This window comes from Molothrus ater, chromosome 10, assembly GCF_012460135.2.
Source record: "Molothrus ater isolate BHLD 08-10-18 breed brown headed cowbird chromosome 10, BPBGC_Mater_1.1, whole genome shotgun sequence".
In the NCBI taxonomy this organism is placed as follows: Eukaryota; Metazoa; Chordata; class Aves; order Passeriformes; family Icteridae; genus Molothrus; species Molothrus ater.
In genome coordinates this window covers 21,635,493-21,662,727 of record NC_050487.2, presented here as the reverse complement: position 1 = coordinate 21,662,727, position 27,235 = coordinate 21,635,493, and the positions used below count along the sequence as shown (strand labels likewise).

Here is a 27,235-nt window from a genome sequence, read left to right as displayed (position 1 = left end):
GCCGCGGCCGCCCGCAGCCCCGCCATGCTTCGCGCTGGGCCGTACCAACTGTGGGTGGGGGAGTGACACACACCGCGGTGTTGCCCCGGTTCCGGACGCGGCGGCGGGAGCGGAGGGACCTGCGTGCGCCCTCTCACCCGCCTGACCGGGAGCGGCCGCTGCGGCGGCTCCGCTACGGGGCTGCCGGTTACTTGGGTGCCACCGCCGCCGCTGCCCCCCCTCCGTTGCGGCGTGGAGCATCCCGCTCCACAGGTGTGGAGTCCCGTCGGAGAGAGCCCATGTAGAGCGCAGGGGGACACACGCGGGACTGACAGCCGCATCCCGGGGCGGCGGAGCTGCCGCCCGGCCGCTCTCCGGGCGCCTGCTCCGCCCCGTCGGGAGAAATCCTGCGCTGCCCTCCCGCGCCGCCTCGCACCGCTCCGCTCACCCTCTCCTTCAGCGCGGTCCCCTCCCGCCCCCGCGCGTGGTGCCGCCCGGCGCGGGCGGGGCGCGCTGGAGGCGCGGGGGTCGCGCAGCCGCCGCCCCGGCCCGCTCCGACCCTGCGGCTCCCCCGCTCCGAGCCTGCGGCTGCCCCGGCCCGCCTCGGGGGCGATGCCGACACAGCGGGACGGCGGCGCCGGGAGCACCATGTCGGCTCCGGGCGGCCTTGGGGGCAGCCTCGGCGGAGACAGCGCCCACCAGGTCCGGGTGAAAGCCTACTACAAGGGGTGAGTGCGGGCGCCCAGCCCCCGGGGACGGCCGGGCGGAGAGCAGCGTTTGTTCAGGGCACCCGGGAATGCTCCTGGCTCAAGCCCTGGCTATGCCCTGACTTGTAGGGGAGGAGGGAAAGAGCGGAGGAAAAGCACTCCACGACCAACCGGCCGTGCTGAAATGGGTGTCAAGTGCAGGGCTGGTGTCAGGGTTCGGGGGGAAGTCGGAGCTTCCCTTCTCCTGGAGTGGCCGTCCCGGTGAGCAAGGATGTGCTGCTGGAGCAGCCTCTGCCCTGCTCACCCTGCTTCCCTTCACCCCCAGGCCTTGGCTGCCCGTAATAAGTACATATCCCTTCATAACACACGCCAGGATGTTTGGGATCCAGCTTTCGTCCTGGTCTTTCTATGTTAAGTGATGTTCAGGACTAAAGGAAGAGGATGTTTGTATGAAAATTTGTTTCATGGGTTTTTAGGCCGTTTGCCAGGGACCGAGCGATTTCCAGGGGAGTCTGTGAATGGTAACTCAGATGCCTCTACTGTCAATTATACTTCTGCTCTTAAAAAAACCCCCAAAATACTAGACGGCTGTGAAATGGAAATCTGAATTTTTTGTGCCTAATTCAGTGTCTCTCCAGCAATAACACACAGAGCAAAAGAAACGTTTCTGGCTTGGATTCACAGCCAGCTATTAAATAGTAACAGTTACAGGACTTAATAAGTTTCAGTGCAGGGGTTGCCAGTAGTTCATTGGGCCATTAAGTTTGAGGGGAGGTGATCTAAGCAGAAAACAATGTAGGTTGCATTTTTGGTTTAAGTGTGAACACGATGCTCTTAATAGCTTCCTTCCAGTTATATGTGTTAAGCACAAGAAGAGGTGTAATAATTTTCAGTATTTACTCTCTGCTATCTCTAGGTGTGTAACTTTAAGGAGAGGTAGAGAAACTATGCTGAGCATCTGGTATTTGCTGCTGTGTTTGGTTTCTGGCTTGTGTCTGCTTTAGGGCTTTTCTTGACAGAAGTCTGTAGAAGTTACTGTAGAGACTGGCGCAGTCGGTGGCTTTAAAGGACATGTGAGACACTGTCAAAGTATGTGAAATTCTGAGCTCTTTGTTTCACAGTCCCTTTAATCCACTTTTTCTTAAGGAAGCAAAGATGCCCCTGGCTATCAGCTGGTAAAGGTGTTCATTTGGTCAGACAGTGAACTAAAACCGGAACTCCTCTGGGTGAAAACCATTTATTTTTCTTCTGCTGGGTCAGTTTTAATCTTGATCATTTCGACATGCAATCACATGGATTCTTGCTTTAGCACAGGGAGGAATCAGCCCAGGGTTGTGGGAGTGAGGAAAAAAATCTGCTGCATTGGGCAGGAATGCTGGCTCATGACACTGGTAATAATTTCACAGGCACTGGAATGTTTCTTTTGAGTCTGTCCATTGACTTTTTATCTGTTAATGCAGTTATCAGTTTAATAATGGCATTGAGTCATAGAGGGTGTTGGTTAACCATTGTGAATACCACAAACTAACAAGCTGAATGCCTTAGTCGTGATTTATTTTGAGATGTAGGCAAATTATTCTCTCCACTTTCTTACAACAGAAAGTCTCAAGCCCCTTCTCAGACTTGCACTATCAAGTGGATATCAAAGCCAAACATTTTACCAGCACTTACCCTGAAATGACTCTGAGACTGAGAACTGAATGCTGATACCAAAGGCAGCTTTTTCCCCGTTCTTCAAATAAACTGTCTCAGAGCTGGGTCGAGGAATTAATGGGAAACAGTGTTAATCAGGAAGCGTTAATCTCTCCTAATTTCCTTTTAATGGAAGCATTTAAGTGGGTTGTAGAAGTTATTGGGAAAGTCTGGCTATGAAGGTCTTTTCATCTTCCAAAAAGAGTTTCTGGTTAAAAAGAGAAAGAAACAAAAAACCACCAAGCCTACCCAACCCAGCCACTTAGAAGCACAGATTTGTTCTTGAAACGTTTGGGAATCTGATAGTCGGGATACTTCCCTGGGGCCAAGAGCCCAGCCTGAATCCCCAAAACTCGGCTGGGTCTGGCCGGGAGCCCAATTGCTTTTCTCAGCCAAGACAAAGACTTCACACAGGACCCTTTGAAGAGTCTTTGTTTCATTGAACCTTGCAGTGGTAATTCTTTATCTTAAATTCATGAAATATGTTAAAATAAGACGGGAAATTTTCCTAAAAATGAACACAGATCATGAGAATAAGGGGATGGGGAATTCCCAGAGACTTGGGAATTAGGGCATTAAGCTGAGCTTTTCCAGGTATTTTGTTCTCTCAGTTAAACTGTGCTTATCTTCCACATAGGATTGGTTGTTTAAAATTCTTAAAATAGTGTTACATATTTTGGAGAGTTACTGTGATCTGTGCAGTGTGTGTAACAGAGATTCGTGGGGGGGTTTTAGGAATTCACTTTGTTACTCCAGAGGTGGATTTTTGTTGATACAATAACAAAATAGAGCAGCTCCGAGTGTATGGCACTAATCAGCATCTGTAATTACAACCATTTCGGCACTCTGATGATATTCAAAGTTTACCTTTTGTCTTACCTCGTTTGCTGGAGATGCTTTTCAGGTCACTACAAGAATTGTTATATCATTCATAAGTCTGTTGTAGGAGTAGGGAACAGGTAGGAATAATTCACTGCTCGTGCTCAAGGAATCCTGCAGAATTCATGCTGATTTAAAAAACCAAACAGCTACAATAACCATTTTTCTGTCACGATTAGATCTGCCAGCATGTGTTGTTTCAGTGCCTGACATAGATTTTATGCTGGTTCTAGCTGTGTAGGCTGTAATGTAGGTTAGATTTTTAATAAAAAGGGGTTGATACCAATGCTTTGCTCACCTTCAGTTTGATTTGGCTCAATGAAGAACACACCTGACTGTCCTCTCATGATACATGGTAAACCTGCTTCTTTTCTTAATTTTAATTATTTAATTACTTTTATTACATGAGTGGAAAAAGTGTGAGGAGAAAATATATTTTAATTGTAAAATCAAAATATACCTCCATGAAGATTTCCAGGGTATTAATTTCTTAAGGATTCTTGAATTCTTGCATAATTTCTTTTTATTTTTCATTATCTTGGGCACTGTTTTTGATCAGTTTTTCAGTACAGCATCTTCTGTTGTCTGTTGGCAATCAAGTTCTTTGTAGGAGAGCATTCAGTTTAAGAAAACTTTGAATTAAGCCTGTGAATACATTTTCCCCTCTTACTGTTTCAATATTTATTTATTTAGCTTTCTGACAATATATTTTTTTCCAGAAAAGCAGACTTGCACAGGGGAAAGCAATACTTAAAATGGCTGTGAATGGCAGTGGCTGCACCTCACGGTACAGAAATGACCCTGACACAGCAGAATTTCCCAGGAGTCCTGTGGGGGCTCATTGTGGGGAGCTCTAATTAGACCTTTTCAAAGCCATAATGACTGGCCCAGGTGTGTGATGCATGTGTGGATATGTAGGTAACATGTGTAATGTGTCTGTACATTCCCCCATACATAATATGGGATACGTGAGGCTGTCGGTGGAAAAGTCTAAAGCAGTAGTGTCTGTTCTTACAGGGTTGTTCTCTCACAGGAGTTCAAGATCAGAGTGAAAAATGAGGTACAGATATTGAATTGTGTTTAATTGTTGGCATTAGTTTTGAGATTTTTGTGTTGGATGGTTCTCTTTTTTTTGTTGAGGGATGTTTCAGATCTTGGATGATTTGTAAAAGAAAGTGAGGAAAGCTGTTTGATCTCAGGAAAGGTGGAAAATATGGTCTTCTATATGTATTTAAAATATGTTCTCTTGTGTATTTAGGTTTACCATTTGCCTTTTCTCAGTCTTCCTAAGATTTATGTTTTACTGATTCTGGTTTTTGCAGGATATTGACTCCAACAGGCCTTCTAGTAGTATGAATAAATGATCTTTATTAATAGTTATGAAAGATAGAAGTGATAGCATATGCAGTGAAAGTAATTCAGGACAAGTTCTGTCTTGTATATTTGCATGTTTCCCACTCACAGGTCCCTGATTAAGACCAATTACAATAGTGCTAAAACAAATTGTAAAATGTCTGGTGCTTCCATAGTAAGAGTTAATTGGCACCTCCAGATGTGGTGGTGCAAAAGGTGTGCTTGAATCAGATTTTCTTCTGATTTCCTATGTGTGCCAAGAGGGGACAAACAAAGATATTTATTTCATCTTGGGATAGCTTTGTGACAAACATGCTTATTCCAAGCAGTGTATAACCTTATCTTCATCACAAGGAAAGATATTGTCAAGAACATTTTCCTCACATCTCAGTAACAGAAAACATTTTGTATCTTTAATGCAAGTCAGCAGGCTATGGTGCATATTCACTTTCCTTTGTCCCTTCATTTGGCCAACTAACTTTAATTTAAAATGCAAACTTTTTTCTCAATACAGTTTAGCTTCTTCTTGGCTTGTGTGAATGCAGCTTTTTTCTAAGGAAGGCATCACCAGTGCTGTGTTGGGGGCAAGAAGTGTGGAGACACCAAAGTGTGACAGCAGAACCATTGTGGAAGTGAGACCTGTGTCAGCAGAAGTGTCAGGGTCATCAGGGGAGTTCAAATGGCAAAATAAAGCAATAGAGAGACCTGTGACCTTTCAGTTCCTGTGTTATGTAGATACTGCTTGTGGAACCTTGTTTATACTTGACATCATCTTTCTCTTTTAATATTGCTGTTGGCTAGAGTTCTCTGAAAGACTGATTACTGTCTGCTATAGCAGAAGAGATATTCCAAATTGCTTTTTAACTCTTGATACATAGCCTGCTAGAGGTATTAGAGTAGTAATTTAGAGAACATGCTCAAAATTCTGACATAATTAAACTCTTCTCTTTTTCTGAAGGAAAACTGGTGTGCTACTTAAATTGCCAACAAGGAGTAAGAGTTTGGGTTTTTTTTTCATTTGGTACTGGCTTTTACTTTAGAGATATGAAGAGATTCCAAGGCTGTTCAGTACATCTTAACATTGTGATTTTTCCTTTTTGCTGCAGTACAAATAAGTCTATTTTAAGTGAGCTTGAATCATCACATTTGAAAATGTGCTGAACAGATTTTCCTAATATATATATATAATTTAATCTTCAGTTTTTGCTGAAGCATCAGTGATTAATCTCAAAAAGTGTGGTCTGTAACTTTCTGCTTTTCTGGCAGTAGCAGTCATTTAACAAACTCTACTGGCTAGTTCAATCCCAGAAAGCCCTGCAATGTAAATATATATAAATATAAATACTTTGGCTTCTCAGCACTCTTCAGAACTAATTTTTTTATTTAAGAACATATTCTACAGTGAATATATCTGTGCTAAAATATGAATCAAGGAAGGGATGGTAAACTTAGTGAAGCTGCTAACTAAGCAGTGCCTGATTTCCTTCCCGGAAAAACAGGAAATACAGGTTAAGGCTTTGCCTGCTAATCCAGGCTTGCTGTGAGGTGGCTGCTGTGTGTCTGTGACAGTGACACACTGTCAGATCCTGTCAGATCCACCTTGTTGGCATTGGGCTCCCAGCTGGTGTTTTAGTAAAAGATGCAAAGGGAGGCCTTTGGGTCTGAGAGAAGAGTTGGCTGGGTTGGATGGATGTGACTGGGTCTTTCAAATAAAGCCCCATTTGCTGTAAGTGACTGTGCTGTGTCTAAATACCAGGGTCCACTTGTTGTTTGTTTTGCATTTTGTCTCACGTGGAGAGGAGCGATTCCTCTCCCAAATCCGTAGCAGCTTTTTGACTGCTTTATTCAGATTATTGAAGAGATGCTGTGTTTATCCTGGGCACACATCTGCTGTATTTCCTGGAGTCTGTCCCCTAACTAAACCTAGCCCAACTGATGATTCTCATAAATCCAGAAGCTGGCTCTCTGTTCTTCCACAGTGCTTAGAAATTACCAGTTGATTTTATTCCTGCTGCTGCTCTCAGAGAAGCCTCAGGCAAGCAGTTTGGTTTTTGTGTGCTCTCTGCCCCTCCTGAGCACTGTTCCGGTTCCATAACCACAGCATTTTATGTTAAGTCACCTTCTTGATCTCAATCTGCCCATGCACACAATGATTTAAAGATACTTAACTTGCTGCATGCTACACTTCAGTCTGGTAGGAACCTTGATGGGATTTCTGACCAGATAAAAACTCTGTTGTTTCAATTATTTTTTTTAGCTCCCCCAAGTAATCCTGGACACTGGCACCCACCAGAGCAAATCCAGCTGGGGGAGGTTTTCATGGGAAGATTGAACTGGTAGCTCAAATATGGAGCTTTTATGCTGTGTTTGAGGAGTATGTTGTAAACAGCCTTCCTCCTTCCTCTAACTGTGTCTCCCAACTCCTTTGGTTAAGGCTCTGAGCCCTGTCACCTGTACCCCTTTAAGGCCCAGCCAATACAGTGGGCCAGCATTTTTTGCTAACATACTAAAACCAGGTTAACTCACTTTTAGTTATCACAGAAATACCCATTCTGCATATCAGTAAAGCAGTACATTTCAATTCTAAGTATATGGCTCTCTGTCAGCCTTCCCCTTCATAGTGTGAAACACCACTCTTTTTTTAAAGGCACTTTGAATATTTGCACATGCCCCCAAATCTGCTAGGAAATCTGTTTAGTATTTGTCATTAATTCTTCATAACATCTACACAATCAAAATTTAGTTGGAGTAGATGTATGTGTTTTTACATTTTGCTACTAATAACTAAATAACTGTTAAAGAGGAAGTAAAACCAGAAATATGTTAAACATTTGCAGCATTTCATTCTTGAGTTTCCACTGGTCTAAGAGATCTAATTTCTCTGTGTGGTTAATGTCTGCTGCACTCACTCCATAGTTATGTATGGGCATAAAATCTGAGTTTTTCTGAAGCAGATACCTGGAGGTTAAATGTCAAGTAATAAAAATCACTTGGAGCCCGACTTTGCTATAAGGGAACTTAGGTACTTTATTTTTTGGAGGAAAATGCATCAGGGATGGGGTTAATATTAGTGGTGTATGGAAGGTGTTGGAGATGATGATCAGTGTTATGTTTAGTGGAATAGTTTCTGAAGTTTATTTTTCTCTTTCCCAGGGACATCATGATAACCTATTTTGAGCCTTCCATCTCCTTTGAGGGCCTGTGCAGTGAAGTTCGAGACATGTGCTCCTTTGACAACGAGCAGCTTTTCACCATGAAGTGGATTGATGAGGAAGGTAAATCAGTGCTCATCAGCACATTGCTCAGCTTCCCAGCTTTTCTGTGCCTTTCATCTTTTCCTTTCCCTCTGCCTTCATAAGATAAGCTTATAAAACACAGAATTGACTCCAAAAATAAGTTATCCAATGCCTTCTTAAGTAGAGCTTAATGAAGAGGTATTTGTTTCACACTACTTAGTGCGTAGCTTGCTCTCTTGTCTTTATAAACCAAACAAGACCTCAGTGACTACGAAAATGTTAATTCAATGTTAGATTTCTTATGAAGGCAACAGAAAGTACTCCTTTATAATGATGAAGATCCCCTTTATATCCTATATTTTTGAAAGAGTTAAATGGACATTAAGTTATACAAATTGCAGTCTTTATCTAAAATATTGATATAATTTAATGTATAGTTGAGTTGTATGTGTAACCAAAAACATCATATCTCAAGTGTTATTATCAGCTGTTACTTTAGCAACCTAAAATCTATTAACATATAGCTAATAATAAAACTTCTTCCAAATACTAATGATGTGTGGTAACTTTTCATCAAAGTGCAGTGACAGCCTTGACTGAGAACTCATCTTTAGTGCTTACATAATCCATCTTAAAGTTTACCTTGGATGAAAAATGTCCAGAGTCTGTTCTCCCTGTTAACAGATGTCATCCACTGAGCTGTCTGTGTACAGTAGTAATTTTTTTTGAAGGTTATTTGTAGGTTCTGTTTTCTCAGTGGAATTAGTTCATCCCACACATAGGTTTTGAGCTACAGCTACAAGGAAGAGCCCTCTGAATTATGAGATTGCTGTGGAGTTATTTTAGCTGATGCAGTACATAAAAGGCTGCAGTGTGCAGTGATTTGTTGGCTGTGGTTGGTGTTTGCATGCAGCCATCAGCATAAATGGTGCTTATGGAACTGTTTCCTCCCGTTTCAAATTGGGCCACTGCCAGTTCATTCAGCCTAAAGCTAAACGTGGAGCAAAGTTGACTTTTGGAAGTGCCATATAGGCAGGTGTGTTGAAGATTATATGGTCTTGGGAGTCTGAGCAGGTGGGGTTTTTTCTTCTCCTCGTCATTCCAAAGTTATTTATGCCAGGCAGATGCAGTACAGTAAAATGAACAGTGTTTATGGGTGAACTGTGCAGCAGAGCTACTGGGAGTTGAACATTTACTTTATAATATACTGGCTGTGTTGTTTTATCATCAGGAAGATAATGGACTCCTCACTGCAGTGGAGGAGTCTGAAGTGTCAGTCATAGCAGGAAATATATATATATATTTAATAAACATTTTGTACTGATTTAGTAATTTACTTGAAGTCACAGTTTGTTCTGTCTCAATTTCGGCTCTTTAATTAGAGATTGGTTAATTTAAAAAAGGAAGGTTGTGGTTTGCCTGAACTATTTTCATGTGTAGGATTTGATTTTCACAAGCAATCCATGTTTGCTTTAATCATTGACTTACTGTTTAATGTTAGTGGAGAAAAAGTTAATCTGCCAATGAGGAATGTGTTTAAAGCAAATCCTCCTGTCTTTATTGTGAATAATTCCTGCATGTACAATACATGGCTTCTTGCCAAGCTCCCTGCCTCTTCTCTCAGCACCACTCTGTAGTGTTTTCAGTTGATATTCTTTCTAGAAACTTGTTTTGCTTTACTGGAAAATGCCTCTATCACATCCTCTCCACCAACCTGAGGTTCACTGTTTAACAGTAGCATGAGGAAATGTGTGCTGTAGGCTGGTACTTGTTACACAACTGTTACTCATGGTTTTTATAGGCTGAGAGAAGATAAGGGGTCTGGGGCATCACTCCTTCCTGACTAAACTGGATTTACCTGGACACTGAGGTTTCGATTTCGTCAAATAGTAAATGGCTTTGCAAGATGAGGGCTTCACATGTAGCTACTCTGATTTCATAGAGGTAATGGCACACAAAGATTTAATTTAATTGAGTGGAGTCATTTCCAGATCTTCAGATACAACTGGAAAATACAATGAACTTCATTTGATTTTAGACAAATTTCTATTTCTTCCATATATGGTCAGTTCAGCTTCACTCTGCCTTCTGAAACATCCTGTGGGTTGGACACTGGCCTTGTGTGTGTCTTCAGTCTGTTGTTTCTCACTATATAACTCAAAAGTAAATATTTTCCTATGTATCCCAGCTGTCTTTGACTACAAAATTTGTACTACTCGAGCCTGTTGAGAGAGATGTCTGTAAACCTTCTGTTCTGAGTTTGCTTGTTCTTGAGACCCTCTTTTGCTTCTGCCAAAAGGAAACACAGAACTGTTTGCACAGGTGTCGGAAACAAATGAAGAAAAACTGGTTTGTTGATTCTCATAGTGAGTCTGAGTAAACACAATTGTTCCTTCTCCTCCCATCCTGCTCTGCACAGTGTAAGTTTGTGCTGTGGGTGGGCACTGTGGTGTCCAGGTGTCCAGCTCTAGGGGGAAGTGGTTTGGTGGAAAATGACTGGTGGCTTCAAAACTCATCTGGAGGAGTTTGATGTGCAGGAAACAATAAAGACAGAACTCTGAAAATGGACCATTTGCATTTATTATTTATAATTTTTTTGCAATAGCATAGAATGCACAGAACCACAGAATGGTTTGGGTTGGAAGGATGTTACAGATCATCTCATTCCACCCCTTGCCATGAGCAGGGACCCCTTCCACAATCCCAGGTTGCCCAGAGCCCCATCCTGTCTGGTCTTGGACACTTCAGAGATGGGGAGGCCACAGCTTCTGTGGGCACCCTGTGCCAGGGCCTCCCCACCCTCACAGGGAAGAATTTTTTCCCAATATCTGATCTAAACCCATTCTCTGTCAGTGTGAAGCCATTCCCCCTGTCCTGTCAGTCCATCCCTTGTAGACAGTCTCTCTCTTCACATTCCTTGTTGGCTCCTTCAGGTCTTGGAAGGCCACAATTAGGTCACCCCAAAGCTGCTCCAGGCTGAGCAGTCCCAGCTGTCCCAGCCTTTCCTCATAGCTGAGTCCTCCATCCCTGTAATCAACTCGGTGACCTCCACTGGGCTGGCTCCAACAGGTCCATGTCCTTTCTGTTCTGAGGGAAGATACATTGGACCAAATGCATTGTGATACATTAGAAACAAAACAAATTCTCTGGAAAAGCTTCTGTGGGGTGAGTTGAAATACTTCCTGCTGCTGGGTGTGTGGTTGCACTGAAAAGCTTTAGCTGTGGCTGTATTAATTTAGATGCCTTGCAGTATAAAACACAAAGAGAATAGTTAATGGTCTGTTGCTTGTGAACTTTCTGACTGTGGTATTGACTGAGGACTCAAAGCAGTAAAACTTCCAGACTGGATCCAGTTTAGCTGGGATGGAAATGATTCTGCCTTCCTCCAGTTTGGTTACCCATAGCCAGTTTGCCACTTAAAGACATGGAAAGTACTATTTCTGTTGAAAATTAGGAATATGGAAAGGCAGACTTGCTGTATGGTATTTGGGCTAAAAATGAACTGCTCGTGCTGGAGGACAAGCAGGCAGAGATAAATCTCTTGTTCTTACATAGAACATCTTGTGTAGGTGAAGGGGGAGAAAAAGTTAAACTAATAACTAGAAGTATTTTCTTTCTTTGGGGCAGTGATGATTGAGACTCAACATTGTTTTTCAAATGTTTCAGTTAGAGTATTATTTTGGAAAAGGCTTATTCTTTTAGGGGGCTAATTTTTTAATAATGTTACTAATCTGCATCCGGCACCAAAGAAAACAGAAAAGTTTGAGAAACTTTATCATCAAGGATTTGGTATGTCATTTAGTCTGCACCATCACAAATGGTCAACAAAACTGCAGTTCTTTTATTAAAAAAATAAGAAACAAAGCCAGCCAACTCCCACCTTTGTTTTGCCTTGGTGTCCTTTCTTTAAGGAATTTTATTTCAAATAGTTGTGTGAGTGTGAAAGTAGTAGTTACAAATGAGAAAAACAGGGTGCTGCACTTAGATTATGTTATTTGTCAAAAGTTTCCATTGAGGTTTGAGGAGAGACTTGAGCTCTAACTGCTTTTGCAGCTCCTGGTGCAAGTCTTGGCAGTGCTGAAGCAGCTGTGAAAATAGAATTGACTCAGTTTTAATTAAAAATCCAAGAAATAAAAGGTAATCTTAGAAGGCTTTTAGGTGCTGGAATACAGCCTGCACCTCCTGTACTGAAACAATGTGTAACCATTCTTGTAGCAATGATGTTTTCTTCTTATGATCTGCTTGCCTCTTGGGAATATCCCATATTTTTATTTTCCCTGAAACAATTCAATATTACTCTATTTTCAGATATATCTTTGAACAGTGTTAAGAATAAATACTAAGACATTTGAGAATATTGGATTTTTTCTACAACAATTATCCTGGAACCAACTGTGAACTACTGGGAACTACTGAATGGTATGGAATTACCTGGGTTGAGTTTTGTGCTATTTTCTTTCCACAGGAGATCCATGTACTGTTTCCTCTCAGCTGGAGTTAGAAGAGGCCTTTAGGTTGTATGAACTAAACAAGGATTCAGAGCTTCTGATCCATGGTAGGTGAAATTTACTGAAGTTTACTGCTGCTCATGTTTGTACCTGTGAATGAGTGGAATTCTTGCCTTCCATTCTGTGCCTTTCACACCGTTCTCCCCTCAGGCCTGTGGCCATCCTGTCAAGTGATGCTGACAACCATTCACTGTGCTTTTAGCTCTGCTTTTTTAAATTAAGGGAGAAAAAAATAATTCGCTGTTAGTTTATTCATGAAATCCAGTCTCTGTTTCTTCATTCATTCAGCCTTCAGACACTTACTGGCAGTGAATGGTAGAAGTGATAAAGTACAATTTGTTTATTTATTAGAGTTATACATTATCCTGAAGTTGATTATGAATAAGTGCTTTAGAGCAGCATCTCTATTAGGGAAAAACGTTAATGAGCTCAATTTGTGATGGCAGATTAATCAAAAGTTCAACTTTTCTAAAATTAAGTACTTCAGTTTTAAACTTAATAATGTCATGCCCCTGTTTAATGTGTAGTTGCTCAATTTTCGTTGTTCAGGGTTATATGCCCTATTTTGGCAGCTTCTCCAGAATATTTTTCTAGCTATTTGTAACTTTTTAGCAGTAGAAGGTTGATCTTGGTTTATCAGAAATGAGAGCAGAAAATTCATCATTATGAAGTGTTGGTGTGTTACACTACAGAATCTCAACAGGCTCCTGTTCTTAAAAATATACCAAATATCTAGTTTATCATCAGCCCATTTGAAAGGAAAAGACAGTTTTCCAGCTTTCCACAGAGAGTTTTAAAAAGGGGAAGAATATAATCCATTTGTAGATAGATTTCACCTGCTTCTGTGCAGGTCGAATTTTTCATCTGCCCTTTCTCAGTTAATTTTTGTGTTGATAAGCTTCTGATTAAACTGGCACCAGAGCTGTCTGTCCACATTTATACTTCTCTCTGATGGCTGCTGAAGCCAAATAAATTGTAGAAGATGGGTAGTGTTACTGAAGCTAAATAAATTGTGAAAAAAAAAAATACTTACATAGTCAACATCCTCTGTAACAGTTAGGACACTGTCATATAAGACATTTATAGTATTTAGAAATCTTGACTAACTGTGTACATTGGCCACATGAAAAACCAAAATCATTACATTTTCTAGTTACTGTCTTCAAGAAATAGCTTCATTTATTCTGTTATTTGAGTGTATTTCTCATGTATGTCACTGCTATGCCCAGCAAAAAGGATTTGTGGTGGTTTGCAGCTCACCTGTTCTTAAAGAAGGTTTTGTTGAAGTGCAGTCAGTGCTGTTCTCAAGATGGTTGAATGCCTTTCAGGAGTGTTGTATTGAACCCAAATATATATTTTCTATCTGAAATGAAAGCTAATCAGAAGTTAATGTCTTTCTTGCAGTGTTTCCTTGTGTCCCAGAGAGGCCTGGCATGCCTTGTCCAGGAGAAGATAGTAAGTAGACATTTCAGCTAAGAAATACAGAAAATCAGTTCAGATTTCCTGTCTTAGCAGATTTTGACGTTCTTTGGTTTGGCATCCCAGACTTATGAATATTAATACTGCAAATCTGTAAAAATCAAATATTTAAAAGGAAGAGGAAATCTTGCTAAACATAACGTTTTTCACTTCTGAATCATTGTTAATAAGCATTTCACATTCCTGTTAACTATCCATGTCACTCTGCTTTCCTTGCTCTTGCCTCTTCATTCATGACAGTTTTTTATCCTATTCCTGTCTTTTGGGGATTTGCCAGATTGCTGGCTGACAGTTGTGAGCAGAGGCTTGTAACCAATAGTAATGACTTGTCATGTCACTATTTACACATCTGTGGTTAATTCATTTGAAATTGATGTTTAGGTGTTATCAGGAGGATTCTCCAAAAACTGCTAGTGTGTTAACTGTTCTAGACATTATAGAGGTTATTTCCCCCCACTCTTAAAGTTTCATAAGAAAGGGTGTGTCTGTTATGCACACAAGCATCTGTCAGCTTGGTGTCCAAATCTCTGACCAATCCAATCTACAAATGCATGTTCAAAAGTTAACTTGGGCAGAATGGGTAATGCTGGTTATTTAAAAAATGAGGTTGCAGACAAAATCAGAAAGATATTTACAGCTCAGTGTAGTTTTTCATATCTCAGTTTTCAGTTTTGGTTTCTGACATGCCTCAAGTAATGAAAAATAAAGTAATAGCTAAAAAAAGAAAAAAATTATTAGTGGCAGCTGTGGATTTAAAACACTGGAGGATTTGTCAAGCAATCTCATAAATCAGGACATGCTCCCAATTCACCTCCCTTCCTCCTTTCCCTTCCCCACAGCTTCTCCCCAAGGTGAGCTGAGGTATGTGTATTCTTTGCACACAAGTGCTTGTATTGTTTGGATAATTTACCTTCTTTTGACTCACTGTTCTTTTAACTTCAGAAAAATCAGAGTTAATTTTGAGTTGATCAGGATATTCTACTTCAAATGTTCTCCAAATCTTTAAAAAAAAACCAGGAAAAAGATACTTGGAGCATTCCTCTGTTTCTGTAAGGAGCAGGAGTGAAACTTTAGTCTGTGAGTTAGTCTGCACAGAAACCTCCAGGAGAAGATGCTGTAGCTCTGTGTTTGTATTTGTCTGGATATAATCCTGTGTTTTTCCTCTTAGAGTCCATTTATCGCCGAGGCGCCCGCCGGTGGCGAAAGCTCTATTGTGCAAATGGTCACACTTTCCAAGCCAAACGATTTAACAGGGTGAGACTCTTGTTGGGTACTTAAAGCCATGATACAGGGATGTCTTATTTTCATAACGATGATGCCACTGCCTTGAAAAGTTATCAGGTAGTTTATTCTCATTTTTTGTTGTTTGTCTATACAATTCTGGTAATTCTGTATCTTTAGAAAACTTAAGCAATATTAAATCATCGGGAACTTGAATTTGAAAAAAAAAACAAAAGAAATTGGTTGCAATTCACTTTACATATACTCTGAAAGCATAATGTCAAAGCTCCTGTGTTCCATTAAAACCTTCCCAGAGGGCAAACTGGAATGTATTAGATGGCTAAAAGTAGATACTCAGTTTTTCAGCTTCTAGGAGTAAAATGGTCTGAACTTGCTTATGATGCATGGACTTTTCTTTCATGACTTTTAAAGGAGAATGCTGAGATGTTTCTCCAGGCAGCCTGTTCCTGGTGCCATGTAATCAACTGAAAATAACAAACCATTCAGAATGTTTTCAGGAAGCAAGGGTCAAATATAATTAGCTAAGGACCAAGAAGGCTCTGCTGTGTTTAAAAACATCATCAGCAAAAACCAAACCCAAAATATTTGAGTAAGTCAGGTCCCTTGACAGCTTCAATAATCTTTCCTTCTTCTCTAAGCTTAGTGTATTGTGTGCTTAATGCTTGAGATCGTCTCCACTAAACTTCATCTTGAGCATCCTCATGTCTAACTTCAGCTTTTTTGTTCTTGTTTTTTGACCTCATCTGGGTTAAAGGCTGTCAAGGCACCACAGTTAAATCAGTTAAATCTACTCTTGCCTCCATAGGCACCCTGTTTTCATGGATCTTTGGAGTTGTTTTGTGAGTGTCCTTCAGCGAGTGGTGACCTTCCCATTCGCATTGGCTGGTTGTTGAAGCTTCTCCTCTTCTGCCTTCCTCTGTAAGGACTCACTACAGAGAAAACAGGAGATGAGCTTGGTTAATGCACATGTGGCTGGATATTTTTATTCTTCAGTTTTGCTCTTGAGTGAGTTTGGTTGGTTTCTGGTTGCAGAGAGCTCACTGTGCCATCTGCACTGACCGGATTTGGGGCCTGGGGCGCCAGGGCTACAAGTGCATCAACTGCAAACTCCTCGTTCACAAGAAGTGTCACAAACTTGTCAACATTGAATGTGGCCGACACACACTACAGCCAGTAAGTAAAACTGACCTGATAAATTGTCTCAAAAAAGAAGCAACCAACCAATCAAACAAATAACCCCCTCCCCTCATTTTATACTGTTGATTGTCAAACTGCAGCCTGCAAATAACCACAGTAGTTGAAACAGAATTTTTATGGTTACCATGACTTTTGCAAGAAAGTTTGGTGTTCACCAAGCAAAATTGCAACTTCTAGCAAGACAGGAGCCTAATCTGCAAGTCTGACATTATTTCCCTTGTCACATATAAGGGACATTTATCCCATCCTTCACAGGGATGTTGCATAGCCTGTATATATGTACACGCTATTTTGCATCTTCAAAATGGATAGGTGGATTAAATTCTCTAAATATAGATTATTGGACTATTTCCCATTTACAGCAAAAGAATAGGAAGAGCAGAAATTTTGACTTTTCTCCCAAGAAATTAAATCATTTTCAATTCTTAAGTTCTGAGAAAAGTTGAGATTATTACTACTCCTGGTTTAATAAAGCAAACAGATCTAAGTCTGTATTTTGGGAATTTGTTTGACTAATATATATACTGCTGAAGGACTTGAGTTTTTCGATCTCACTTCTCATATGCTGTATTTCTTTCTCTTTTGTCTCTTCTGCAGCTTCTGGAAACATATCATGACTTCTAGAAAAAAGGGAAAATAAAGAATGTGGTTGTTTATTTCATTGTGTATGTTTTAGTAACTATGTTGACTAATCAAGTTTAAAAGTAGCTAGATTATATTCCTCAGGGCTCATTAATTTCATTTTTTGATTCTAAAATAATGTGTCTGATACTTGGACAGTCTATTACAAAAATCCTGTTTATGTTTGCAGGAACCAATAATGCCTATGGATCCATCATCAGTGCATTCAGATAGTGTAGAAACAGGTAAGATCAATAATGTTTTTCTTTAAATTACTATAAGTTGCTGAAAAGTGAATTTTGAAATAAAATTATTTTAAAAGCCCTTTTTTGCTTTTTCATAGAATAAGAAAAGTAAGACAGCTTCTTAATCATAAGGGGGATATAAATAAAAAATTCCAGTTTTCCACATCTTACCAGTTTCAGAAACTTGACTAAACAAAGAAGAATTTATGCTGTCAGTTATATTTAGTAAGCATTAAAATGCCATGATCAGGCAAAAAAACCTAAACACCAAACGTGTATTCTTGTGGCAGTCAGAGTGATTGTCCTAATGCCAACCCTTCCATTTTGAATACTTGCAATAGAAGCATTTTAACTGTGTTTCTCTGACTAATGGAAGCATTTAAACTGTTTCTTTGACTGTGGAAATTTTAAGGCAGAAGAAAATCCTGTTGTGTTGCATCAGTCCAATAAATTTTTCTTGCACTTCCAGTGATACCATACAATCCCTCAAGTCATGAGAGCCTGGACCACGTTGGTGAAGAAAAAGAGGTAAAATATCTTATCCAAGCTAACTCTGTACATGGAATCACAAAGTATCTGAAGTTGGAAGGAACCCATGAGCATTTTCAGAGATCTTAAAGCCTGTGTGTCTCAATTTCAACATTTTAGTAGTTTAATTTGCCACAAACTGAAAATTAGCACAGAGGGCACATTTGGGTTGCTCCTGAGATGTGTGCATGTGTGACTTGCATGCTGCTTTATTTTGAAATAAAATAAAGTTGAGTTGAGATGTGCTTTGATTGAGAAAGTGTTCTAAATTCTCTCCGTTTGGTTTATTTCTTATCTGCCAAGACTCCTTTGCCTCCTTTGTTTCCCAGCACATTCCTTTCCAGGACAGTACAGTCTTAAGATAACAAGTGTTAATTGAATTACTTGTTTATTTTAATTCTGAAATGTTGTTTGAAATGCTGACTTTCGCAGTTGCTGACACTAGCAAGGCTGCTTCCTCATTTCAATGCATCTTTATCCACAGGCAATGAGCATTAGGGAAAGTGGCAAAGCTTCCTCCAGTCTGGGCCTGCAGGATTTTGATTTGCTCCGGGTCATTGGAAGGGGCAGCTATGCCAAAGTGCTGCTGGTGCGGCTGAAGAAAACCGAGCGCATTTATGCCATGAAGGTGGTGAAGAAAGAGCTCGTCAACGATGATGAGGTGGGCAAGGTGTTCTCAGTCAATTGGGCAACTCTTCCAGACAGCTCCAGTGTCCCCCAGGAGGTGGGAGCCAGGTCTGGGCTGCAGCCCTCAGTGGGAATTCTACATGTGGCTTCTTGTACTGCTCTGTAGGAGGTTCCCGAGGCAGGTCACCAGGTGGAGTCTGATTTTCATATGTTCAAGTCTGGGTTTTTGTCACAAAGGAATCTCACCATGTTATTTTAGTTGCTTGTTAAGTAAGACCCCTATCTTAGCAATTTTTGCACAGTGATTAGTGCAAACATGTCAGAAATTGCACTATTAAACTGCTAAAAACTTCTTGTTATTGAGGATTTCCCTTGGGTTTCTTTAGACTACTCTGAAAACATTGGAGTGACTATGGCTTGCTGTCCAAGAGCTTCTGCATTTATTTCTCAGTCTACCATTAATTCTTTCTGTATTTCTTGGTACTACTTTACATTTCCCTGCGCCAGTTTATTGTTTATAGATCAGTGTTTTCATTCCCAAGGGGCTTCCACAGTGAGGCTAAGAGTAGAGGACATCCAGGAAATAAAAAGTATGCTATCAGCTATTGCTTCACATTTCAGAACTGTAGAATACTTAATTTCTTGCAAGTAAAACAAGGACAGCAAAGCCCTTGAATGTCTTTCTGCTAATTTTCATTAATACTTGGCCTAAGAAGTGCAACAATCCTTTTCTGAATGTCACTTTTCTTCAAAAAATAGGATATTGATTGGGTTCAGACAGAGAAACACGTCTTCGAACAGGCCTCAAATCATCCCTTTCTGGTCGGACTGCACTCTTGCTTCCAGACAGAAAGCAGGTAAAGGTCATAAATTAATAATAAATTAGTCTTATTAAAAACATTTCATCCTATCAGGCACTTCAAAGGCCTAAATTTACAGCATAAAGTGTTAGGTAGCAAAGTCGATGTTTTGTAAATCTTGGTAGTATTTTGTGATCCAAGTGTCATGTGCATCTGAGGTTTTCAGATGGGGAAAATGTACAGTACAGGTAGATGTGGTGGGAAGGATTCTGGACAGGAAGAGAAGTGCACCTAGTAGGAAAAAAGGGATTGAGAATATGTGATAGAAGAGAATGTAGAATGGAAGGAAAAAAAGGCTTGAGGAGATGAAAATCAAAAGTACAAAAACCAAGGAATAATTGTCTCAAACTTGCCTGGATTCTTTGAAGACAAATCTGTGAGCAAGACCCAGAAAATAGACTGAGTTTTCAAAAGGAAAACCAAGCAATAGAGATGAAAATTATTATTTTTCTATTTTGTACAGTAATAGAAACTGATGTGGCTCCATACAGCCATGTGTGTAGTAATGACAAGCAGTACCTGCAATGGATAAGGAATATGGGAACATTACATTCCTTTAGCAATGAAGGAATTACCTAGAGAAGCTTTGTATACTTGATTTTTAACCTTGGGAATTTATTCAAAGGTAAAACCAGCTGTGGTGCCAGAGATGGGAGGAGTGGAATGGGCATTGTTCTATAGCAGACCTGTAACATCTCCCACCTCTTTCAGCTGTGCACACAATCATTGGTAACAATCCTGTGTGTTCCAGGTTATTCTTTGTTATAGAGTATGTCAATGGAGGAGATCTGATGTTCCATATGCAGAGGCAGAGGAAGCTGCCAGAGGAACATGCCAGGTGTGTCTCATTCCAGATTTCTTGCATCAAAACAGTGGTTTTCTGACAGAGTGCAGCAGTGCAGAGATTATAAGGGATGAGCCAGCAAATCCTCTCCAGATGTTAAGGATTTAAGAAATGTGAAACTGCATCCTCCTTTTGCTGCTGCAAGCCACCATGTTTTTGTTTCAAGAAGGAACTGTAGTAGGAAGCATTTAGATGCTGTTTGCATTGGCATTATTCTGTATGACTTCAGTCTGCTATTTTTTTCTAGAAGAACAGTTCTGTGGTATTTTTTTTTTCATATCTAATGATATCAATGTGTTTCTTGTACAACAACCACTACCAGCTGTCCAGGCAAATGCTGAGTTCTTGGTGCATATGCTTAATCTCAGATGGTGAGATAAAAGGGATGATTGCAGGAGACATTACTATTAACTAAAGACAACTTTTGAAGTGCATAGAAACATTTGTATGATTATAAACAATTTGCCACTTCTCTGTGTAAGAAGAATAAAATACTTAAGATTGTGTATAGAAAATATCACACTACCAAGACTGTGTTATTGTGCTTTTGGGTTTTGATTACTTAATCAGTATTTCTTTCTACACTAGGTTTTATTCTGCTGAAATCAGTCTAGCACTGAACTATTTACATGAGCGAGGGATAATCTACAGGGATTTAAAACTGGATAATGTGCTCTTAGATTCTGAAGGGCATATTAAACTCACAGATTATGGCATGTGCAAGGTAAGATCTAGTTTCTTGCTAACAAGAAAAATAATAATTAAGAAATTGTTATAAATTAAAAGGTGAGGAGCCTTTTAAAGTGAAATTTCAATATCTCTCTTCGTACACAGTGCACACAGGCTGTGTATATTCATTTCACTTCCACATGTGGAGAAAAGGCAAATGCCAGAGTGCAGAGGCTACACTTACATAAAGCTCCTGGATCAACTTGTCTGGGAGGGGTTGGCTGAAATAGTCAGGATAAGGTGATTTCAAAAGAGGTTGAAATGATCAGTCACTTGCTCCTGTTTGGATTCTGTGGCACTGCCCATTTCCCCTGGGAAAACTTTTGTCACTACAAAGACACTGGAGCACGGCTTTGACTTTGCCAGGGAATTGCCATAATGCTGGTTATTCAAGACTTAATTAATTCAAAGTGAAGCTCTTAGCAGAGGAGTGTGGGATCTTCAGTTAACTGTAAAGTATTTTCTCCCCATGTTTTCCTAAAGGAGGGCCTGAGGCCTGGTGACACAACCAGCACATTCTGTGGGACTCCAAACTATATTGCACCTGAAATTCTCCGGGGAGAGGATTACGGTAAATGGAATTTCTTGTAGCTACTTTCTAACTTTCACCTTATCTCTTCTTATTGGAGTTGTTTCAGCAGTAGAAAGTAAAAATCTCCATTAGACACATGATCAGTCTTGATTCCACATCCTGTCTGAAAAAGTAAATAAAGCCTTCAAAGGAAGAGCGGAAAACATCACACAAAGCAAATGAGATACTCTGCATTGCACATTTTAAATTCTTTTGAACAGTCTTGAAGAATAGCTTGAGTCTTCCAAATTTATTATTGTTTATAACTATTTTAGATACTACTGATGATATACTTGCAGTCTGGAATTGTATTTGGTTTTGGAGCTTTACATTTGACAGCGATGATAGATTAGATACAAATTCATTGCAAAAAGGCCTAGATAGTAGATGTCCCTTTACGTTTTTTTTTTTTTTTTTTTTTAATTTACCATCTTATTTCAATCAAATATTTCTTTCATGCTGCCTTCAGATACTCCTGCTTATCACAAGCTTTCTAGGCCAGCCAGGCTATATCAGCCCCAGCCTGGCTACTGGGGATTTCCTTTAGCAGTGAATAGTAGGGGAGATATGCTTTGCTCCATGAATGACTGACTTGCTGCTATTAAGACTCACACAGTTCCTCCTTGGCCTTATCTCTCACCCTGGATAATGCACTGTTGGTTAGTAATGATTAGGCTTAAATATTATCTAAACCTTGGTTAAGGGCTTAACACCAACCTTTAACCTCTTTGCATTTTCTCTGCAGAGCATCTCCTCCTGTTGTGTACATAATGATCCACGTAATGTCTGCTGCAGTCCTTATCTCCTTTATTCAGCTAATTGGAAAGACTGGCAACACTTACATTTTTAACTTATTCTTCTCTGTTTTTAGCCCCAGAGGTGTTGGTATTTTCATTGTGCAATATCTCCAGTGGTGTTTTCTCTCTTGAATTCCAGGCTTCAGCGTGGACTGGTGGGCCCTTGGTGTGCTGATGTTTGAGATGATGGCGGGCCGGTCACCATTTGACATCGTCGGGAGTTCTGATAACCCTGACCAGAACACAGAGGATTATCTCTTCCAAGGTAAGTTCCATCAGTGTTCCTACACTTCAGTGCTTTGCTTCTACTTAGCCTTTAAACTAACTTCAAAGATGCAAAGGCTGATAGGAACCTTGTTTTCTTGCAGTGATTTTGGAAAAACAGATCCGAATTCCACGATCCCTCTCTGTGAAAGCAGCAGGTGTTCTAAAGAGTTTCCTTAACAAGGTAAGAGCTGATGTACTTTATCTGCCATATACAGAAACAGGGTAGAAAAGGTGAGAGCCTAAAGCAGAATTTTAGTGGGGTTGGGGGCCCTATTCTAGATACTTCTCATAAAATCTGAAGCTCCTGGTTCTCAAGCTGGGATTATAAGTAAATTCGAAAGTGAAAGGCATAGAAATGCTCCAAGTGATTTCTTCAACCTGGAGAATTGAACAAATTTACCAGATTTAGTTTGGTTCTGAGAGAAGCAGCTGAGCAAATCACTTGGACAGCTTCTGATGACTACCTGGAGGGAGATGCAGAGGCAGGATGTGCTCACTGCTTGCAGGGGCCTCTCTAGCCTGAGAGCCAGAAGGTGCACGTGTGGTAGTGGATGATGTGCACTTGCTGGCTTTTAGTGAGTGTTATGTGAGTGGGAAGAAAGAGATACAGGAGAAACCAGTTTTGGATAAATTATTCTAAGGAAGTCACACCATTCACTGCACACTGTTACAGCTCCCTGGTAGTGTGTGCATGTTTGTACCTGGAGATGGAATTGTCTTGTTAAAATAAGCTTCTTTCCACAGTATTTACCAGGAGCTGCAGTGTGATCTCCTGGCATAATCTGTTCAGGGAAGAGCAAGGGAAGGTGGAGGGAAAGAATGAAATTTGTTAGTAATCTAACCAAGCCTGCTCTAAAACCTATGGCATGTTTATCAGGTCTGAATGAAAATGAAGAAAATCAGCATAGTCAGTTATATAAAATTCAGTTAAGGGCTTCCATATATTCCTCCCTATTTCAAAGGGTAAATTTGAGCAGTTTCCAAAATAAATAATGCTAATTTAGTTCTTCAGCATTCCTTGTAACTCTGGTGTTTCATTTCTCATGGGATTTGTAACATTGGCATTTTATTCATGTGTAGGCTGTGGCATTCATTTGGAAATATTTTCTCCTTGCACAGGATCCAAAGGAACGCTTGGGCTGCCATCCTCAGACAGGGTTTGCAGATATCCAGGGCCATCCCTTCTTCCGCAACGTTGACTGGGATCTGGTATGTGAATGCCCCTGCCTTGCCTGAGGTTCTTTGCACGCAGTGACAAAGTTGTTTTGAGCTTGACAAAGTTGTTTTGAGCCTAAGAGAGGACCTTAAGCTCAAAAACATTAAGCTCTTAATTTATATTGTACCAAAATTACAATACACAATCTTTTTTCCCTTTTACACACAATAAGTGCAGTAGATTATTAGAATGATTGTAGAAAGTATAAAAAATAAACTTAATAGTAATTTCCAGCCTTATTTAAAAATAATTCAATAGGTTGTAATTCATTGCTCAGTGTGACTAAGTGCATTTATTCTTAGATGGAGCAAAAGCAAGTGGTGCCTCCATTTAAACCAAATATATCTGGAGAATTTGGTCTGGATAACTTTGATTCCCAATTCACCAATGAACCTGTGCAGCTCACTCCAGATGATGAGTAAGTAATGTAGAATTGAAGAAGTTCAGAGAGGAGAAGAAGCTTTTTTTTAAACTTGTTTGGGTGTTTTATATTGATAGTAGTCAGGTGAGATTATCCTGGCTGAAAAGCCTTTATAAAATGCATGATAATGTGCTTGATTTTGGTAGTGGATTTGTGGTTCCTTACTCTTGAGAGGCCCTGATTTGGATGGGGAGGGAAGGACCTTTCTAGTTTGATTGAGCTGCTTGTTGTTCACATTTTAGGAATTTTTATAGGGTTTTATATAACATAGCATATAAATATATAGTATATAAACATAAACCGTGTATATTAAATGTTGCCTATGCACCTTAATCAGGTCTGAAATCCAACTTCTTCCTAATCCCTTTCTAAATGCAGACTGTACAAGTTATGTTTAGAAAAGTTGCTGATGCAGGTGCAGCATCAATCACATCCTAATGTTTTCAGGTCCTTACAAAACTGACTGTTTAGGGCAAGTTTTGAAACTGCAAACCTTGCAGACTGCTTTGTGAGTTAGTGAGTGAAGCCCAGTCACTGCTTTTGAGGGGTTTTGTGTTTTGGTACCATTACTGGGGTTAAAAGAACCAGTGGTAACTGTAAAGGTAGAGAGGGACAAAAGAGGGAAGGGAAATTTTCTCAATTGCAGTCTACTGAGCAGTTTAAATTTTAAGTCAAACTATCAGTTAATGTTATCTTTTTAATTTTGCTCAACTAATGATTGTTTTTTAATCCTAATAGTGATATTGTGAAGAAGATTGACCAGTCTGAATTTGAAGGCTTTGAATACATAAATCCTCTTTTGATGTCAGCTGAGGAATGTGTCTGAATTCTCCATTTCTGAACTGTGCCAATTGTTACTCCGTTTGTTTCTGCATGGATAAACATCTCTCCATTTGGATGCACTTGCATAAAATGAGTAACTCAATATCCTGCCCTTGCCACCACCTAGTGTGAATTTTCTTTTTGTATTGGTTATTGTCCAGGACAGTTGTTAGGCTGAACCTTCAGCTGCCAGATTTAAAATGTTAGAACTTTCTAACAATTTTGCCAAATTTGAATTGTAATACAGGAGTTGGTCTCTGGGGCTCCTGAGTGAAAAAAGGGTCTGACTGTATAGTTTGCCAGTACAGTGTTCTGAGCAAGGAAAGGTTTTCAGTGCTTAATGAAAACAAATTGCATCAGGTGATGTAATAAATTATCCTTTAAGGATTTCAGATTTTTCAGCAAGATGAGTAAGAACTTATCACTTCTGTAGTTCCAAATCTCTTCTCTCTGAACATCTGATTTCCCTGTTCTAGACATAGAAATTAGAGCTTTATTTGTGCCCTTCAGACTGAAATGACAGCAAGGAGAGCAGATATTTACACTGGATAGGTCAAGACTGGCTGCTTTCGTGGGGAATATTGATCCTACCCTGAAGGAGACTATTAACTCCATATCAGAATTGGTAGACTTTGCTCCAGCACTCACACTAGGAATTGTACACTGATACAGAGAGTGCCTTCCTAGCCTGGCCCTTCCAGCAGGGTTGGACACGGCATCAAGTGTCAGTTTAATGAAAGAATTCTGTTAACTCTTTGAGAAGTTAAAATCTGTACAGAGTAATTCAGCAGTAATGGGCAGCTAATACTGAACCTCACCCTATTTATTGCTTTTATACTTGCTGTCTTAACTGCATCAGAAGTGCACACGGTACAGCCACAGCCTGGAAAAGGGCATTGGTTCCTTTTTTATCTTACTGCCACTCTGCTGAGAATGAGTTCCACTTTGCCAGTGGAAAAAGCATATCTAGAATAAAATAGGTGCTGTCCACAATGACTCCCTTACTTCTGCCCTTAGAGATGGTGATCTGTACTCACAATCAGACCTGAAATGTTGGTAGCAGGCTCAAGGAAAGCAATTGAAAGAATGGGTGGAACTAGGACTAAGAGGTGTGTTTCTTACATTTCATGTTAGTAAGCAGTGTAATATACAGCACAGATAATTCTTATTTTTAATGCTAAAGCAATAGTTATGAATGTGTTGAGCTGAAGAAATGCCAAATGTACCACTTTTTTTTTATTATTATTTTGGGGAAAAGGGATTAAGAGACACTGAGGGAAGGAATCTCTGTTCTGTAAGAGCTGTAAGAGAAGATAAGCGTCACTGAAAGCAGATCTGAGAATCTGTAAGCCCAAGCTGGCAAACGTTATCTGAAGCTTTTAGTAGACTTTTGCTTGGCCAGTGTCTTTCTGTGAAAATCCTTGTATGGCAACACTAATTTCATAGCACAAGTTTTCTGGTGTATGTCTGTTCACTTCCATGTCAGCTGCAAGCAGAGAGATTGCACAAATCCACACTGGTGTCATGGTATGAGATTTAGTTCATGTTTTTCTTTGCAATGTGAATGGGAGACTCTTTAGTATTGGGCTGAGTTTCCAAAACTGAGAAGTGATTTGGGGGGCTTCAGTTTCAGGAAAGCATGTAACCTCCTCACTGCTAAAAATCAGGTTTCTTTAAATTCAAGTTGCATCTTTTCAAATGTAAAATATCAGAGTGAACCTTCCTTTAAAGAGTAGCTAATGGAGTCAAGTGAACTGCTCAAAATGGTGATTGTTTGGCCTCTGACTCCTGTACCCACATGATCAGTTTAGACATCAGGGCATAACTGATACTAAACCTGGGAATCATTTAAGGCAAACAAGAAAAGCCTTGTCTCTACAGTGGCATAATTTCCTACAAGGTATTAAGGGAAATGGCTTCATGTAAGGAAGGACATTTCTGCCATTCATCACAGAAGAGTAAAGCAAAAGTTAACTTTTTTAATAATGTCACAGAAAAAAATTTTCTATTTGCATATCTAACCATTAAGAACGTTGTAAAGTGACAAATACCTTAAATTACAGTAAATCCATTTTTACACTTTAATTTTCTCCAAAGTGCCATGATATTAACTGTTATTTTTCATTGTTAAGCATACAGCAACTATCATAAATATTCAGAAGGGACATTGGGTGTAAACATTCCAGTGCAGTAGGTTTTGTTTTTTGGAGAACATGTCTGCATCAGAAGCATGATGTATTTATGTGGAGTAACCTCTTTTTTTGTACACGAGTTGGATTCCTATGGGTGCTCTGCTAGTTAATATTGTCACTACTATTTTCCTGTTTCATGTGGAATATGGTCTTGAACGTTGTTGTGTAATCATTCCCTTTATTTGTGCACACTTTTTACTTTAAATAAAACATTTATATTAGA

The 27,235-nt window shown here is 39.9% G+C and overlaps 1 protein-coding gene across 2 annotated transcripts; it reads left to right on the top strand.

The window, feature by feature from the left end:
- Positions 1-298: 298 nt before the first annotated feature.
- On the top strand, positions 299-27,235 carry PRKCI (protein kinase C iota). 2 transcript variants are annotated; one of them, XM_036388778.2, is made up of 18 exons: positions 299-707; positions 7,764-7,885; positions 12,312-12,401; positions 13,759-13,809; positions 15,002-15,087; positions 16,108-16,248; positions 17,084-17,138; positions 17,608-17,666; positions 18,151-18,327; positions 19,053-19,150; positions 19,905-19,991; positions 20,586-20,721; positions 21,210-21,297; positions 22,234-22,359; positions 22,463-22,542; positions 23,481-23,570; positions 23,880-23,995; positions 24,737-27,235. In XM_036388778.2, the coding sequence occupies exons 1-18, from the start codon at positions 592-594 to the stop codon at positions 24,822-24,824; spliced, it is 1,806 nt and encodes a 601-aa protein (XP_036244671.1). In that variant the 5' UTR covers positions 299-591; the 3' UTR covers positions 24,825-27,235. The 2 variants fall into 2 exon arrangements, with proteins under 2 accessions (XP_036244671.1, XP_036244672.1); XM_036388779.2 differs by lacking the exons at positions 299-707; positions 7,764-7,885; positions 15,002-15,087.

Coding starts and splice junctions, on each gene's coding strand:
- PRKCI (XM_036388778.2), top strand. CDS start 592: ATGCCGACACAGCGGGACGGCGGCGCCGGGAGCACCATGTCGGCTCCG. Junction 19,992..20,585: donor CTGCCAGAGGAACATGCCAG/GTGTGTCTCATT, acceptor TTTCTACACTAG/GTTTTATTCTGCTGAAATCA. Junction 23,571..23,879: donor GCAACGTTGACTGGGATCTG/GTATGTGAATGC, acceptor ATTTATTCTTAG/ATGGAGCAAAAGCAAGTGGT.